At 39.9% G+C, this 18,179-nt stretch overlaps 1 protein-coding gene across 1 annotated transcript in view; it reads right to left on the bottom strand.

Annotated features, from left to right (window-relative positions):
• Nucleotides 1–263: 263 nt before the first annotated feature.
• Nucleotides 264–18,179, bottom strand: part of MDFI (MyoD family inhibitor) — a 53,847-nt gene continuing 35,931 nt past the window's right edge. Inside the window, exons 2-4 of the mRNA XM_070939729.1 lie at nt 15,389–15,613; nt 5,456–5,731; nt 264–520 (exon numbers count right to left, since the gene is read on the bottom strand). Coding sequence (XP_070795830.1) covers nt 264–520; nt 5,456–5,731; nt 15,389–15,613 — 758 coding nt within the window. The remainder of the gene's footprint in view (nt 521–5,455; nt 5,732–15,388; nt 15,614–18,179) is intronic.

Genomic DNA, 18,179 nt, shown 5'->3' with positions numbered 1-18,179 from the left:
GGAGATATCCTGCTACTTCTTCAAACTTTTCGTTGCAGTCTGGGGAAAAAAAGAACCACATCTTCTAAATAGTTTCTGAGCCCAGAATTGAATCCAATAGAATTAACTCTGTCAATTCTTCTATTCAGGTCTCTGGTTTCAAACTTGGAACTTCTCAAACCTCAGCCATCTGATAACTAAAGAAGAACAACAGAGACTTAATTAGCACAGTTTCCCCCTAAGGGTCCCACTTGGAGCTCCCATTGGAGGATCAAGATTTGACTTCAGGAAGAAAAACAAAGGCCACAGCACTCCATGCAGATCTCCAGACAATCAGCTGACTCGCAGCAGGCATCAATGATGCCACAATCCATGTCACAGGGCAGGTCACAATCAGCACATTCCCCAGAGCCACAGCAGCAGCAACAGATGCAAGAATCCTCAGAGCTGCAGGAGCCACAAGTGGCACAGTCCAGCATGATGTTGCAGAGGGTCAGGAACTCACAGAAGAGGCAGGAGAGAATACAGTGGACGCAGCAGTCTGGAATCAGAAAGAGACAAGACTATCAAAAGCAGGCCACAGATAGCCAAGCATAAGAGGCTGAAATAGGGCAGGAAGGCTGGATCAAAATTGGAAGGAAGAAGAAATGAAGGACAACTTTTTGCACAGCTAGAGCACAGCAGGGTGCTGCAAAGGCATCACTCTGAAGCTCTAAGGATGCCAAGAAAAGCACTAATGTTGAAATAAACCAATTGCATACCAGCATCTAAAAGCTCCTAGGACCAGCTTTAAGAGATTTTGTAAATACCCTGCAGATGCAAATGGGAGTGGTGATGGCTGGACCTCATAATATAAAATTCTTGCTTCCATTGATCAGGATAGAAACTAGTGGCCTTTGAAGGGGCTGAATGCATGAGTGAGTAGGTGATTATTTGGGATGCAAAAACTAATATTTTTTTGGCAGCTTTGATTGCAAGTCTGGTGTACTTCCAGATGCACAGCTCATGGTACTATCAATCAACAGTATTGCTAGTCCATCTTTCTATACTTTACAGATTTTCTGTGAAAGGTAAACAGGGGAGGGTGGAGAAATACTAAGAAAATGCAGGAGAGTACTAAATAGAGGATAATGCCTTCTGAGCTCTCAATAAAATTCCAGAGGTAGTAGGGATGATTTTTGATGAAACCTTCCTGGTCTCACTATTTATAGCACTGACAGGGGTATTTGTAGCCTTCCTAGATTTTTGCAGAACTAAAGCCACTCCATGTCACTAGCATTAGCTCTTCTGGCAGAATTCCCCAGACATAATTTACAGAACCCTGAGGGCGTGCAGGACTTTCCTTTCAAACATACCACACATTGCCAATGGTATATAGCAAATTTCATGATGGGCCAGATATTCTATACTTCTCAGAAAGATGATAAGTAAGAGTTCTTCCATCAATTTCTTGGAAACAACTGCCATTGGGCTTCTCTGGCAGAATAACTACTATCCCCCAGTAAATTCAAGAATGTAAGTATGTCTTAAAAATATCTTAAAACAACATTAAGGTCTAAAATCAGTGTTTTAAAAAAAAGATTGGGAAAAAAATTGGGGGAGTACTGATTACAATGGATGGTGTGATGTTGGATGAGATCCTTGTGCAGAAGGTACTTGTTTCTTTCTTGATTTTGAGAGAGTTTTAAGGACAAGTGGCTATAAAATCTCTATAGGATGCGCCAGATATATCCTTGTTCTTGAAGGATATTGTTCACATAGCACTGATCTCCTGCAGGAAGAATCCAGGCTGACTGGAAATTCAATATAAAACTCTCACTTTTGGCTGATTTCACTTGAGGTCAGGACCTTGGACTTCCCAAGGTGCTTTGTTTTTGGAACCCTTGAATAGAGATGATGCCTATATTAAGATTTTCATAACAGTTTTGTTGTATAGGTAGTCCTTGAACTTGGGAGTTGGGACCAGAATTGCTGTCACTAAGCAACACAGTCTTAAAGCGTGATGTCATGTGACTACGCTACCATGATTTCCTGCTGACTTCACTTGTGGGAAGCTGATAGGGAATGTTGGAAATTGTGAATGCTAGGCTCCTGCTCACTATGATACCATAATTGTGAGGCACATGCCAAACCCCCAGACGATGATGATGTGACCGTGGGGATATTACGATGACCAGAGCTCCGAGATCTGGTCATAAGTCTTCCCTATTCAGCATAGTTGCAAGTTTGAATGATTGCTGCATGAGTGGTTATAACACATCTGCATTTCCCACATTGAAATGACAGGAAACCATTCAACTAACATTTGGGAATTGTGGCAGGAGAGAAAGAGTGCAAAAAAGAAAGATTCCAGAATTGCGAATAGTTGTGGAGCTTCAACTGCAATTCTCCTAAATCGTCTCATAAATAAATGAGCATTTAATTAGAATACTTATTCTCTTTTTAACTGTCTTCCCCTATTTGTACAGTGCCTTCTAGATACCATGTTTTGTTTTGTTTTTTAAAAAACATAATACACTCAGGAATGCAATTTGCAAGGGTGAGGAAAATACACAATGAAGCAGGAGTTTGGCATTTATATTGAAAAACAAAATGCAAGTGTGTAGACAAAACACAGAAAGGAGCAATGGAATTCAAACTCCTGACCTGCCTAGTTTCAAAAGCAGAAAACATTTCCCAAACTTATGTTTATACACAGCAAAATTGCTCTATTGTGATTCCCGAAATGCTATTCCCATACAGGGACACAGACATAATTAAAGATAAAAGAATAAAGGCAAGACTACCCAGAACTTTCCTATTTTGAGTTAATGCTTTCGAGGACAGTGGACATATAAGTAATTCCCTCAGTCCAAAAGATACAGGATGTTTTCCACCATCTTTTGGCCATGTCAGTGGATAAATCTGAATGGAAAGGATACTAATGTTGTGGGATCAAGGACTCGTGTTTTAAAAAGCAGGCCCAGTTCTTAATAATCTTCTAAGGTGAAGAACTGGTTGAAGATTTAGAGCCGTTATCCTATCTTAATTAACCAAATTCTGAAAGGGGAGGGAAATCCAAAATAATGTAAATGAACAAGCTCTTCAATCTTTGAGGTTGGATGAGAACCATGCTTTTCTCTTTCTCATCCTATATGCCTTCATTATACCTCTTCTGCCTCTATTCCTCCTGTTTTAAATCTCTGCAATCACCTGATTTCCCTCCAAAGCAGTTTTTTTCAATCTTGGCAACTTTAAGATGTGTGGACGTCAACTCCCAGAATCCCTCCACTGAACATGGCTGACTAGGGAAATCCTGGGAGTTGAAGTCTATGCATATTATTATTATTATTATTATTATTATTATTATTATTATTATTATTATTATTATTATTATTATTATTATTAATTCGATTTATATACCGCCCTTCTCCTAGTGGACTCAGGGCGGTGCACAGCCAGAACTAAAATACATAACAATACAAAATTTAAAATTAATTAAAAGAATTATATACTTTGGCCCGAATTAAAACAATGCGAATTAAAACCCATTAACAGATTAAAATTAAACAATTAATAACAATTAAAAACTAAAAAAGGGGCGGGGTTCACGCCAGCCCTGCTTGCTGGAAAAGAAGAGTTTTCAGGGCACGGCGAAAGACCCGGATATCCGATATCCTTCTTATCTCTGGGGGCAAATCGTTCCAGAGGGCGGGAGCTGCCACAGAGAAGGCCCTCCCCCTGGGGGTTGCCAGCTGACATTGCCTGGCCGACAGCACCTGAGGAGTCCCTCTCTGTGGGAGCGTACTGGTCAGTGGGAGGCTATCGGCGGCAGAAGGCGGTCCCGCAAATACCCAGGTCCTATGCCATGGAGCGCTTTAAAGGTGGTAACCAACACCTTGAAGCGCACCCGGAAGACCACTGGAAGCCAATGCAGCTCACACAGGAGAGGTGTCACATGGGAGCGACCCCTCGCTCCCATAATCCCCCATGCGGCCGCATTCTGCACCAGTTGGAGCCTCTGGGTACTCCTCAAGGGGAGCCCCATGTAGAGAGCATTGCAGTAGTCCAGGCGGGAAGTGACGAGTGCCTGAGTGACTGTGCGTAAGGAATCCCGATCCAGAAAGGGACGCAATTGGCGAATCAGGCGGACCTGATAAAAAGCCCCCCTGGCCATGGCCGTCATATGCTCTTCTAAAGACAGCTGTGCATCCAGGAGGACGCCCAAGTTGCGAGCCCTATTCGTGGGGGCCAATAACTCGCCCCCAATAGCCAGCGATGGCACCAGCTGGCTATATCGGGACGCCGGAAGCCACAACCACTCGGTCTTGGAAGGGTTGAGTCGGAGCCTGTTACTCCCCATCCAGATCCGCATGGCCTCCAGGCACTGGGACATCACTTCAAGGGCATCGTTGGGATGGCCTGGGGTGGAGATGTACAGCTGCGTATCATCAGCGTACTGATGGAACTCCACCCCAAAGCCATGGATGATCTCACCCAGCGACTTCACATAAATGTTGAACAGAAGGGGCGAGAGGACTGACCCCTGAGGCACCCCACAAACAAGGCGCCTCGGGGTCGACCTCTGCCCCCCTGCCAACACTGAATGCGACCGGTCAGAGAGATAGGAGGAGAACCACCGCAAAACAGTGCCCCCCACTCCCAACCCCTCCAACCGGCGCAGCAGGATACCATGGTCAATGGTATCAAAAGCCGCTGAGAGATCTAACAGGACCAGGACAGAGGAACAACCCCTATCCCGAGCCCTCCAGAGATCATCCACCAATGCGACCAATGCCGTTTCCGTGCTGTACCCAGGCCTGAAGCCGGACTGGAGCGGATCCAGATAGACAGCTTCATCCAGGTACCCAGGAAGCTGTTGCGCCACCACACTCTCAACAACCTTCGCCAAGAAGGGAAGGTTGGAGACCGGACGATAGTTAGCCAAAACAGCTGGATCCAGAGCAGGCTTCTTGAGGAGGGGCCTCACCACCGCCTCTTTCAAGGCGGATGGCAAGACACCCTCGCTCAAGGAAGCGTTGATAATACCCTGGAGCCAGCCTCGCGTAACCTCCCGGGAGGCCAGCACCAACCAGGAGGGACACGGGTCCAATAAACATGTGGTCGCGTTCAGCTGCCCCAGTATCCTGTCCATGTCCTCGGGAGCAACAGGGTCGAACTCCTCCCAAATGGCAGTCTCAAGACCGACACCCATCATCCCGTCTGTACCTACCCAGTCAGAGACCAAGCCTTCCCGAATCTGAGTGATTTTATCGTGCAGATACTGGACAAAATCCTTGGCACGACCTTAGTATTAAAGTTACTAAGGTTACAAAAAACTCCTTGAAGGGGATGGGGGTCAAAGTCTAACCCATTTTACAGTCCTGGAGACTGTTCTTGGATTGTGTCACAATAAAAAAAAAAACCAAGTAGGAACATGGTCTCTCTCATTTAGAGGACCAAGTAAGTGAAAATAGTCATGCAAGCAGAGAGATACCTTCCTGTGCTTCAGTAGGGATCTGAGAGGATGCTGATTTGGAGCTGCTCTTGCTTTTTTTGCTGATATGGCTGTTGATGGAGTGATGGGACTGCAGTTTCCGATGAGGCTTCTGGGAACTTGACAGTGATCTAAGTTCGGAACATAAGATCCCATTGCCAGCCTCTCCCTTAGAATTGCTGAGGTCATCTGATATATATCCAGCACCATTTTGTAGCAATGGGACACAAGTCAAGTCTGAAGGAATCTGGACAGTGACTCGGCTTTGAGGCTGACCTGTTATAGGAGGAAAGACAATTTTTTCTTTTAAAAAATCCTAATTGTTTAAGTCAACGTACCAAGCTTTGTATACATCTTGACTTGATAGATAACATAAACTGTTTGAAAAGGAAATAAACTTTAAACAGCAAATCACCTTGCTTTTATTCAGTGTCAATGAAATGCTCACCATCTGGATTTCTTTCAATTTCCTGGATGTATTTTTTTTTTCAATTATTATCACAGAATTTTAAGTTAATTCACCAGTTGATGCATACATTTTTTTAAAAAAATGAAAAAAACAAACAAACCCAAAATTTTAACCAGACTTTATGTAATATCTATACCTATGCAAAATTGGATAGAAGCAGAGTAATCAGTAGAATCTGTGGCTAATTTTTTTACCCTTAGTTTCAAACTCAGGAATTATCTTTTGATAATTCAAAAGACATACAAATACAAAAGTCTGATCAAAACAGACATACAAATAGGACAGCATAAAATTGTAACTGTAGCTTCCACAAGATTAAGTTGGGAGTGGATGTACACAGAGATTTATGTCTATGGGGATTCTCAGTCATCCAGGTCATGGTTGTCCCAAAGGTGCTTTTTCAAGAGGCAACTGGACTTTCTGGATGTTTTTTTAAAACCAGAAAACCCAGAAAGTCCAGTTGCCTCTTGAAAAAGCTCATTTGGGACATGAGATTTATCTTATTTTGAGTCAAACTTCTGCGCTATCATTTTTGATAATGGCATTTTCTTCTTTGGACCAAAAGAGAATAGATTTCTTGGAATTATTTCTGTTTCTTGAATTATATCTATTCTTTTGTATTGTTTCCCCTATGCATAACTTTCTCCTGGAGCAATCATTTTATTGGCTTTAATTTCTCAGAAAGCATTCTGAGAAATAACTCTAGTTATTTTTAAAGTCTGCTTTCCCTCTACAGTCCTTACTGCAATTAAATCTATTAGCTAGACATGTAACTGAAAACGGTCTCCAGCAATGTCCTTTCCTGTGACTAAGATCCTTTTGAATTTTAACTCATAGATGAAGTAAAGCTTTATAACAATGATTAAAATCTCCTCATGTTATTGCTTCTGTTTCAGGGCAACTAAGGGATTAGCAATGATTTGTTCCCTCGTGAGTCAGCTCTCAGAGAAGTAGTTTAGCAATGATTTGTTCCATCATGAGTCAGCTCTCAGAGAAGTAGCTTCCCTTACTATCAGCTTCAATTGTAAGCAACAAAGGTTGGTCACAAGTTAGCAGAGATAAATTTCTCTCATGATAGATGCAAACAAACATGATGTAGTAATCAAAGATAATTATGTTGTAAGGTAGGACAGCAGCTGTTCCTATGAGGAGCAGTAAAAAAAGAAAAAGAAGAAAAAAGCAGCTAAAGATGAGGTTATTTCTTTTCTCTTAACAATAATCGCCCTTGAAGTTTGACACAGCTAAAAAGTTCTTCAAACATAGGACAATGTTCCCACATACTACAAATGCATAAAAATTTACTGTCTGGAAATATTTTTTCCCCAAAAGTTAAAAATAGCATGGTCTTTTAAAATAGTGACTATCCCAAGTGGGCCCTCATCAAATCTCAAAAAAGACCCTACAGGAGCTCCTCCATAACAGACAACATAGAGAATAATAAAAGAACCAACGTCATCATTCCGTACGTTGCAGGAATATCAGAAAAGCTCAGGAGGATCTTCAGCCAACACAACATACATGCACACTTTAAACCGAAGAATACACTAAGGCAGAAACTTGTCCACCCCAAGGATAAAACACCCAGACACAAACTGAGCAACATGGTATATGTAGTACAATGTAGTGTAGAATGTAGTGTACAATGTGCAGATCAGTACATTGGGGAAACAAAACAACCACTTCATAAATGCGTGGCACAACATAGGAGAACAAACACATCAGGACTAGATTCAGCAGTCCATCTGCATTTAAAAGACAAAGGCCACTCTTTTGAAGACAGTAAAGTCCACATTCTGGACAAAGAGGACCACTGGTTTGAAAGAAGGGTCAAAGAGGCCATCTATGTCAAAACTGAACAGCCTTCTCTCAACAGATGTGGAGGGATACGACATCATCTATCTCCAGTACAACACAGTCTTTTCAACAGTTCCAAGAAGGCGCCACACCTATTTGCACTGTTCAGGTGACACTGACGACACAAATAAACCTCCAGGTGGCTTTAACAACTCTCTAAAAGAATGCAAATGACTTATGCAAGAAGTATAAATCTTTCCATTCCTCACCATCCAGTCAGAGCTGAAGAGGTTTCTTGGATGAGAAGTGAAACATCTTCAAAGAAAAACCAGAAAGTCCAGTTGCCTCTTGAAAAAGCACCTTTGAGACAACCATGATCTGGATGACTGAGAATTTCCATAGATATTTTTAAAAGTAGGTTTTAGACTATATATGACAAAAAAGCTAAACTAAACATGTAGATTAAGGTATCTACATCTTAGAAATGTAGATCTAAGACCTAGAAAGTGAACATCTATAAATCAACAGGGCTTTTAAAGAGCATTAAAGCATTCATTCTCCCTTACCTTCAGTCTCACTGGGGCCTGCTATCAGGCAGAAAGGTGTTAAGCTAATAATAAATAGTAATAAACAATTAAATTCAGAGTTCTTAAGAATGATTTATGAGTTTTAAAACTCAAAAAATTGTATTGACCACACGCCAAAATTGAATATATGTAATGCAACATGTTTTGCATGAAAAGTGTAATTTAAATACTCATTCTGTGCCAGCTTTTTTTTTTTTATTATTAAAAAGGAAACACATATTTGGAAGTATTCCCATTCAATTTTAATTGCATTTATATACTAGTAACTGTACTTAGGATCACAGCAGAAGTCCAAAACAAACAAATAAAAATCCCTTAAGGAAATTGAGTTATCTGGGAAAAACTGCTTGAAAAATACAAACATTATCCTGATTTTAAGTCTTCCTTGGTGGCGATAGTGAGAGCAGAACTCCTTGGCTGTATGTGATGCCTTGGGTGAGCAGCCTTTTCTGTGTTAAGGAGTTTCCTTCTCTTCTCTGAGCATTGCTAGACAAGCCCAGTGCTGGCTGACCTGTTATTCAGCTCTTTCCTACTACAAACCATGTAACAATAAAAGAGTAATTGTGATTATAAACTGTGGTCTAGCTGTAACTGTGTGGCTGCATTTTCTTCAATGGAACTTGCTAAATATTTATGGCTAAGAGATCATATGTATACACGATTAATTTGCCACATCACCAGCACACCCGGATTTCAAATGATATACACCAGCCCCTTGAGGAGCAAGAAATAACCAGATCTAAATGGCAACCACTCTGTTGGAGGGAACTTGTTAACTGATTGTGGTTTGGCTGTGAATGTTCAAAACTCCTTTAAGCATAAATTGAGAAAAATCCTAATTTAAAGACTGAAAAATAATGGCGGTGCTTTAACTAAGCCCTTATAGGGCATGATATTTTGACATCCATGTTTCAATTCTGCCATGTATTTTCAAATCAGACATACTCCTATGGGTTTCATGTAGTAGTTCACGCAGATGAGATTCTAATTTTGATATATTATATCTGGAATGAACAGGATATACAGAAAATGGCCTGGTTCACACATTTACACCATGGACTTTTACCAAGTGTTATCAGTCATAATTGGCTGGGTTCACATAATGCATTAAACCAAAGTCCACCAAAAACACACTGTTGATTTAGTACAATATGTGAATTCAGAACACACTGAGCTTTTTAAAAAGCGTTACTCAAAATAATTGGGGAAAAGGTAAAGGAGCACTTTAAAAAATCCATCCCAACTTTTCCAATGTTAGTCAAATGTTTAACTTTCTGAAGGCTATAATTAAGCAATGTCTCAATGTTCCTGTAATCAGAAGGGTACAGAATGATTCTTGGGTATACAAAACATGTTGAAGCAGTCTTAAAATTGTTGATTTAATGGACAATGGACAGATCCGTGGAAAAATTTAAATTACCTTGGCCAGGAAAGATATTAGAAGGAAACAAAGCATAATTTAAACAAATTATGAACTATAAATACATATGAATTATATGTGTATGTATGTGAGATTATCTCCGTCCCTCTCAACATTCTGAAAGTCCCTCAAGATCTGGCTATATTATCAGGCCTGAGGGGTCCCAGGGGACTGGAGAGATTTTGCGATATTAAGCAGCTTTGTAAAAATTCTGGTAAAAATTCCTTACTGTAATTAATATCTTCTCCCGCTTTTAATGTTTTGTTTTTTTTAAAAAAAAACACCTCTGTCCTTTTTCTAGTTTTTTAATTAAGAGCTATACACTACCCAGGGTCACCTTCATGTGAGATGGGCTGCTATATAAATATGATATATAAATAAATAAATAACACAATCTTGTTAGACCAGAGCTAAGCAAAAGGGTGAGTTGGTTAAAAACCAATGAACACCCCCCCCCGGTAGATCTTGTATTTTTTTGGGGTGGTGGTGGTAGGTTTAACATTTCCTCTCTCTGATTTGTAAAGCAGCAGTGAATTAGCAGAAAGTGTTGAAAGCTAAAGGCACTATGAGCCAATTCAAGAAACAGAAGCTATATTCTTTCTGGGGTGACAGCTGGACAGAGCTCCTGGACTTCTCAGATGAAAAAGGCCACACTGAGTCATACTGAGAGCACCATGCATGGCCTTCAAGCACAGGATGCTCCTTGTGTCAAGATACTGAGGAGCCAGGAAATGCACAGTAGATGCCTGGCTGTACAATCCTAGTTTCTTTAGCTACGGGTAACCTATCAAAAGGGTGCTACTCATACTCAAATCTCTATTATGAATACTGGAATCAAAGAGAAAACAAGTAGAATGGAATGTGGGAGGACGCATAACTATTGTGGTTTCCACTTAAATATACATCCTTAGGTAAATACAGAAAATATCTAGTTGCTTTGATTTTGGTTTGATCAATAGAATTGGATGCTCCGTCCTGCAAAAGCACTCTATGCAAGCAGCACAACTGAACTACTCTCCTTCTAGGGGAGTCATTTACAATTTCATTACGAACCCAGCGATAGACCCAGTGATAAACACAAAAGAGAATGCTAAACTAGACAGATCAAACATCAAAAGAATTTTTTTAGCTACAAGCCAGAACTGTTGATGATCAATAATGGTTGCATGAAATAAGCATGAAAGCATTCTGTGAAGATCTTTTCCCCCTAAAGAACAGAACGGAACAATGATTTGGCTTTCTATAAGGATTATTTCCCTGGAGAACAGATAGAAACAATTTCTGGCCAATGAGTACTTTTAATGATTATGAAACATCCATCTTTAACAATTTTAAACTTTATTTTAAAGACTTCTAGAACAGTGGCCCCCAATCATTTGGGCACCAGGGACTAGTTCCGTGGAGAGAGGTTTTTCTGCAGACCAGAGGGGCCGTGGTTTTGTATGCTGCCTGCATCCCACAGATGGGGCTTCACTTGTTTGCATGGCCCAGTTTCTGGCATGCCACGGCCTGGGGCCAGTCTACGGATTGGGGGTTGGTGACCCCTGTTCAGGAACACTTTTCAGTTGATGATCTCAAAGCATTCCAAATCAAGGTTTGGTTGCATTTCATAATATTGTCCTTAACCTCTTAGCCACAACTATCCTGTTTAATTCATAACTGTGAGGATATGAACTGAGAGGAGGCATATACTGCTCAGTGCTGGGTTTCAAAATTTTTTACTACCGGTTCTATGGGTGTGGCTTGGTGGGCGTGGCATGGCTTGGTGTGTGTGGCTTGGTGGGCGTGGCAGGGGAAGGATACTGTAAAATCTCCATTCCCTCCCCACTCCAGGGGAAGGTTACTGCAAAATCCCCATTCCCTCCTGATCAGCTGGGACTCGGGAGGCAGAGAATAGATGGGGGTGGGGCCAGTCAGAGGTGGTATTTACTGGTTCTCCGAACTACTCAAAATTTCCACTACCGGTTCTCCAGAACTGGTCAGAACCTGCTGAAACCCACCTCTGGTACTGCTGCATATTACTACACATATACCCTATGTATACTGTATATATTATGTATAATGTATATATTATAATTAAAATTGAATCAAGTTTATATTCCTTAGGCTACTTGTTAGGAGTACAGTCTCCCCCATCCCACCCCACCCCCTTTTTAAAAAATAAATTGCTTCTTAAAATACAAATTGTTTTTTGACCCATCTATGACCCAGGTATGCAAACACCAGCATTCTGAAAACAGTCTGACTGTGGTTTCCTTTCTGCCTTTTTGTGATTTTGGAAAGGCTGCATTATAGCATGCTAATAGCAATTTGTCATGAAAGTTTGTTACTAATAATGGTTGGCAAGATCCAACTATATCTACAACTATATCTGCAGAATAAGTAGAGCAAGTTCTGTTTTTCTATCTAAATGCTTTCTGAGAGGAAAAACTTTCAGCTCAAGTTTAAGAATGGCTTTTGCTGGCTGAGTTCAATGGAGCCCAAGAGAATATGGGTTCACACACTGACATGCCCTTAACTGCAGTGGCATGGGTGAACCATTCTAATCATCATTATTTTAGGGATAAAATTATAGAGTGGGGAGTCCCCTAATCGGATAATTACAGGTGGGAATTTTGCTGATGATAAAGAATTTTGTTCCCAGCACATTATTACAATTTTTCTTGGCCCTCCAACAGTCTCCCTTTTCAAACCAGACCAACAAACTGCACTCCACTAGCAATCTTATTTATTTCTAAAGGTCTCTTTGATTCAGATTTATGTGGTCAACAGACAGCTTCTCTCAAACTAGCCCACCAAAAAGAATGAGAGTTCACTCAAATGAATAGATTGGGGGGGGGGGGGGTGTCTGAAAAAATAATAATAAAAAAATAACCCAAGGAAATTTGTATGCCACATTTATAGATAGAAAATGTAAGAAATGTGATTTTTATTACCAGTATTTGGGGGAAAATAGATTTTGTAGCAAAAAGTTTTAAATCAAAAGCTCAGCCACTGATAAAAATGTCATACTCTGATATTTGAAATAGCAATATGACCTTCCTTTGACTTGGCTTCAACTACATCTATACCAGAGGTGGGTTTCAGCAATAGTTCGGAGTAAAAATTCTGACTGGCCCTGCCCCTATCTATTTTCTGCCTCCTGAGTCCTAGCTGATCGGGAGGGGATTTTGCAGTAACCTTCCCCTGGATTGGGTAGGGAATGGAGATTTTACAATATCCTTCCTCTGTCATGCCCACCAAGCCACGCCCACCAAGCCACACCCATAGAACTGGTAGTAAAAAAATTTGAAACCCACCACTTATCTATACTGTTATAATGTAAGTTGGGCTACATTATATAAAAGTTGTTTTATTCCTAAATTATACTAGCAACCAAGTAAAGAGAATTGATTCTTATATTAAGTTGCAGAGATACTATGATTTTAGAACTCAACTCAGTCTGAGCACTGCCCTTCAGCTGAGCTCAACTGGCAGCTACCTGTACACTAGCAGGCAGTTTTCTTAGTAAAACTGGAGGAAAAGATTGCCACTGTTTGCGTCTAGTTTGCTTTTTTATTTCCCAATTTATCCTACAGTCCTGACAGTTAGACAATTACTGTTAGTTTCCCATCTGAGAAAAAACCAAGTTTGTCCTTACTTCAAGCCAAAACAAACCTTCAGGCCCAAACTAGCTCACCTCAAAGCTTCTACCTGCTGAAAAGCTCACCTTTCCACTTTTGTTACATGTTATGAGTCAAAATTCACTTTTAATAATTAAACATATTAATACAACATATTCGAAGCAAGCCTGATTTAAAAGTTGCCAAACTAAAGACATAGGTTTGCCATAAGTTTGAGTATACCTAGCCAATCAGTCATTAACTGAAATTGACGTAAAAGGACACCATGAATTGGATCAGTATTGGAGCACCTGCATTTTATATTTTTCTGCCTGTTATGAAATTAGAAAAATGAACATTTCTAAAAAGCAAACGAATGAATTTCAAATCAGGGAAATCCATTCATTCCTCCCCCCTCAATTATTTAGATCTCATCCATTGAGAGAGCATTTGAAAAAAGTGTACATCAGTTCTGTTGACAGCAAGAACATCAATGTTACAAAGTCATATTAATAGTACCTAATATAGAATTTGTTAAGGTTTCAGCAACAGGTTCTTTTGAAATGGTTAAGAAGTTCAAGGAGGATTGTTTATGATATGAGCCCTAATTCATTGGAACTATTTATAACATAGAACTGCATTCAAATGTTCTATAGCAGGGATGTCAAGCTTAAGGCCTAGAGGCCGGACCCAGCCTGCGGAGTTCTTAGATGTGGCCCGCAGGACTGCCCTGGAAACAGCAAAGGACTGGCCTGCGGCACATCCTGATCTCTATTTTCACTGGTAGAGGTTTGTAGGAAGCCATCACAGCCAGAAAATGGAGCCTGTTTTCGCTAGCAGAGCACTCGGGCCACCACAGGCACCTGACACAAGTGACGTCAAGCTGGCCATGCCCACCATGGACCCCCCCAAAGTCGAACACAACCCTGATGTGGCCCTTAATGAAATCGAGTTTGACACGCCTGTTCTATAGCATGGTACCAAGAATTAAACATCGGCATAATTCATAAATAAAATTACCATCTGCAAAAATTAGACAATACAAATTGTAATGTTTTTCAAATATATTGGCAGATTGTAAATATATGTATTTACATTATCATCTTTACTGGCTGTACCAAATTCACATAACTTTTTGGTCACAAGCTTTTGAAAAAATTGAAAAACTACCTTTTATAATCAATCGTGCTTTTGAATTATTGACCTTATTTCCTAAGTCGTATGATATTCTTCTATTTCGTTCTGTAAACATTAAGAAATAAATACTAATAAATAAAAATATTTAAATAAATATAAAAAAATCATTGATTCAGTTGCCTGCCCAGTTTGTTATCACCACCGGAATGTAAAAATGAAATAAGTCTTTCAGTTGATAAGAGATATTTAAATTTGTGGGAAATTGCTTTAGTTGAAAATTTTCAAACAATGACCAAGGGCCGTTAAAAAAACTACTATAACAGACTTTTTTCCAAATTTTATTATGGTATTTATTAGCTATATTACAACTGTTTGTAATATAGCTAATAAATTACCATATTTTTGTAAAATATGTAAAAAATTCTGTAAAAAATTACCATATTTTTCTGGAGTATAAGACACACCTTATTTTGGGGGGAGGAAAATAAAGAAAAAAAATTCTGCTTGAGAGGCTCTCTGTTTGAGAGGCTGGATTTGAAGCCTCCAAAAGCTCCGTTTGAGAGGACGTGCAGAGGCCGAAGGGTGGGGGCCAGTGGGTGGCCGGGGCTACATTTGATGTATAAGACGCACCCAAATTTTCACCCTCTTTTAGGGGGGAAAAAGTGTGTCTTATACTCAGAAAAATGCGGTACCTTGTCTGTAGAATATTTGTTCTAGATAGAAATGTTGAATATTGGTGCTTAGATGTTTAGGATACTTCCATTCACTCACTGTTTTACATACACTTGCTTTCATTTTTTAAAAAGTTCTTTTGCCACAATTTATTTTTCATTTTGTAACTTTGTTTTATTTTATTGGGATATTTTGTTTCTCAATTTAAAAAAGAAAAGGAAAAAGACTATCTGATTGGAAGGAAAAACATACACGTTACTGCCTCTGCTGCTGTGAAGTTGCCCTCAGATTCTGTGTTGGATGAAGAATTTCCATTCATCAGGGATCTATGAGATGTTGAACGTTCTTCCAGTGAGATTTCTTCTTTCACAACTGTGGTCTGATTTTGAGAACTAGAAGTAGAGGTTATGGAGTTTGAAGTTGCTGATGCTACCTCTGAAGTTGGCCTGGAGGAAGGGCATGAGTTTCTATCTTGGCCTGCAAGGGAAAAGAGAGTTTCAGCATGAATATAGCTTACTTATATTATGGACAGCATGTGTCTTCAGAAAATCCAAGCTGATAAAAGTGGAAATATCATTACAGAAGTGTTTGTCTCTTTTACACACACATGCATGCAGAGAGAAATAGAAATAGAAAAGTGGACTTCATTGTCTGTCATCCCATTATATATTGTCATGTATCAGCAGGGGTTGAATAAAGAGTAAATGGGTTTTTGACCCTCTGTTATTTGGCACACAGTTAATCTGCCATTTTGTGCATGAGCAAAACTGGTCCTCCTTCCCCAATGATCTGTAGCATCCTGATTTTATATTGGCTGCCCTCTTCTCACATACTAGTTCTACCACAATGAAAATCAGAAACCACGTAGCACAGAAAACAGTCCTGCACTTTTGAAACTGTAGAACAAATGCTTTATTGCATCCTTATTTTGATTCTGTATTCAGTATTCAAGTATCCCTATTTTGGGGATTTTTTTTCTGGGCCTCTATTAGCCCAGCCTTACAAATTCTATAGATGAAAGGATTTGTTAGGCTGGTATGTAAGCCTCACAAATGGAGGCTTAAAACATATGAAGAACAGTTGCAAGAATTGGATATTTCTAGTTTAATGAAAAGAAGGACTAAGGATGATATGATAGCAATGTTCCAATATTTAAGGGGCTGCCACAAAGAGGATGGGATCAACCTATTCTCCAAAGCACCTGAACAAGGACAAGAAGCAATGAATGGAAACTAATAGAGAGAACCAACTTAGAACTAAGGTGAGAACCTGGTGAGATTCAAACTGCCAAATTGCAGTCAGCCGGCAGTCAGCAGCAGTACCTGCAGTACTGCATTCTAACCACTGCTCCACTGTGGCTCTTTGGCAGTGGTGGGATTCAGGCAGTTCACACCACTTCGGGAGAACCAGTTGTTAACTTTCTGAGCAGTTTGATGAATTGGTTATTGGAAGAAATCATTAGGGCAGAGAACTGGTTGTTAAATTATTTGAATCCCACCACTGCTCTTTGGTATAGGCCTTCCTGCATAAACAGGAAGTCCTCCAAGGCCCCTTCCAACTCTGTTAGTCTGTTAAATAAGATCCATATGGACATACTGTATATACACATGTGACAGAATATCAGTTTAGCTTAGAAGCAGACTTATGTATGAGCCTAAGCCTCTGTGCTCCATCCTCCCCTCTCATAATGTTCTCCCCTTTTAGGGCACTGCTGAGTTTAGTCTAGTGTTGAATCAGGTTAGAATATCACGTGCTTCAGACATCATGGGATATTATGGCACAGTGTCAAAAAGAGAAAAGGAAAGGATTTGTGTATGGCTGGACTGTGCATGAATATAGTATATACCAAGAAACATACTGTAGAAGTGGATTAAGGCTACTATTTTATATATGTCCCAACATTCCTATAATTAACTTTAATCTCGTTGTATTTAGATTTTAGTACTACTATTCGTCATTTCTCTGTTGAAACTTACTTAAGTTGGTCATATTTTTTTGGTCCATTGTTTTTAGTACACAGAAGACTCAAAACTGTGAAATAAAGGATCTTCTTTCAAATATTGGATTAACCCAGCCATGTGCTTCATAGCAATTGCTCCCTTTTCCTTTCTGACACAACACGTACCAAGTAAAAAGGCACTGAGGTCATTTCTGAGTCAACAACAGTGAACGGTGTATAATTGGGAGATATTGATGCAATTGTTGAATTTTATTGGTAGAAATGGAACCTATTGAAAGAGAGGAATATAAAATATGAGAAGAAAACTGGAGATTCATTGAAATCAGTGGCCAAACACCATGGAGACCATGAGATGGCAGGCTGACAAATCTCTCTTCACCTCTAAAACATCTTCAGTTTCACCCACAGCACTATTCCTTCCTACTCTCTGGGCTCCTTCCTGCTCCTGCTGGGCACTCAGAATAGCAACAATTTGCACACAAGATGAGCAGCTGGATGCACCAGCTTTGGAGGGGTGGAGTCACATTTTATATAAAGTAAATTACACCTTAGGTGAAGAGAGTAAGACCAAATACCCATAATTACACTGCCGGTAACAACAAGCCCTCCTTGCAGCCAGGCAGGGGGCTGAAGGCAGGAAGTAAGAAGCTTTGGACCCATCATTATTCTGAATAGAACAAGTGGTCCTACATGCAGGCAGTCAGGGAGGAAAGAAGGCAGACCGCACACACATCATTTTAGTCATTGTAACACAGGGCCCAGTATGAAGACCGAGGGATAGAGTCTAGGGGTACTATAGTTAACAAGCTATTTTCTATGTGATTCAGAAACATCTGAATAAACAAATGATTTGAGGTGACTCATACAGCAGCATTGTAGAAGCTTTCCCAGAAATGATTGTTTTGTCCAGTATCGGAGTGCTCTAGCAATTGGCAATCTTCATCAAACAGAAGCCATCTCTTTGTAATTTAGTGTATGCTCTTCCTTCCCTGAACATTTACTTTAAGAAAGAAAAGCTGGCTTTTCCTTTGAGATACAAAACAATCTTATTATTATTATTATTATTATTATTATTATTATTAT

Source organism: Pituophis catenifer, unplaced genomic scaffold, assembly GCF_029215685.1.
Source record: "Pituophis catenifer annectens isolate HBS135680 unplaced genomic scaffold, rPitCat1.0.hap2 SCAF_3, whole genome shotgun sequence".
Taxonomy (NCBI): Eukaryota; Metazoa; Chordata; class Lepidosauria; order Squamata; family Colubridae; genus Pituophis; species Pituophis catenifer.
This window is presented reverse-complemented; position numbering and strand designations above follow the sequence as displayed.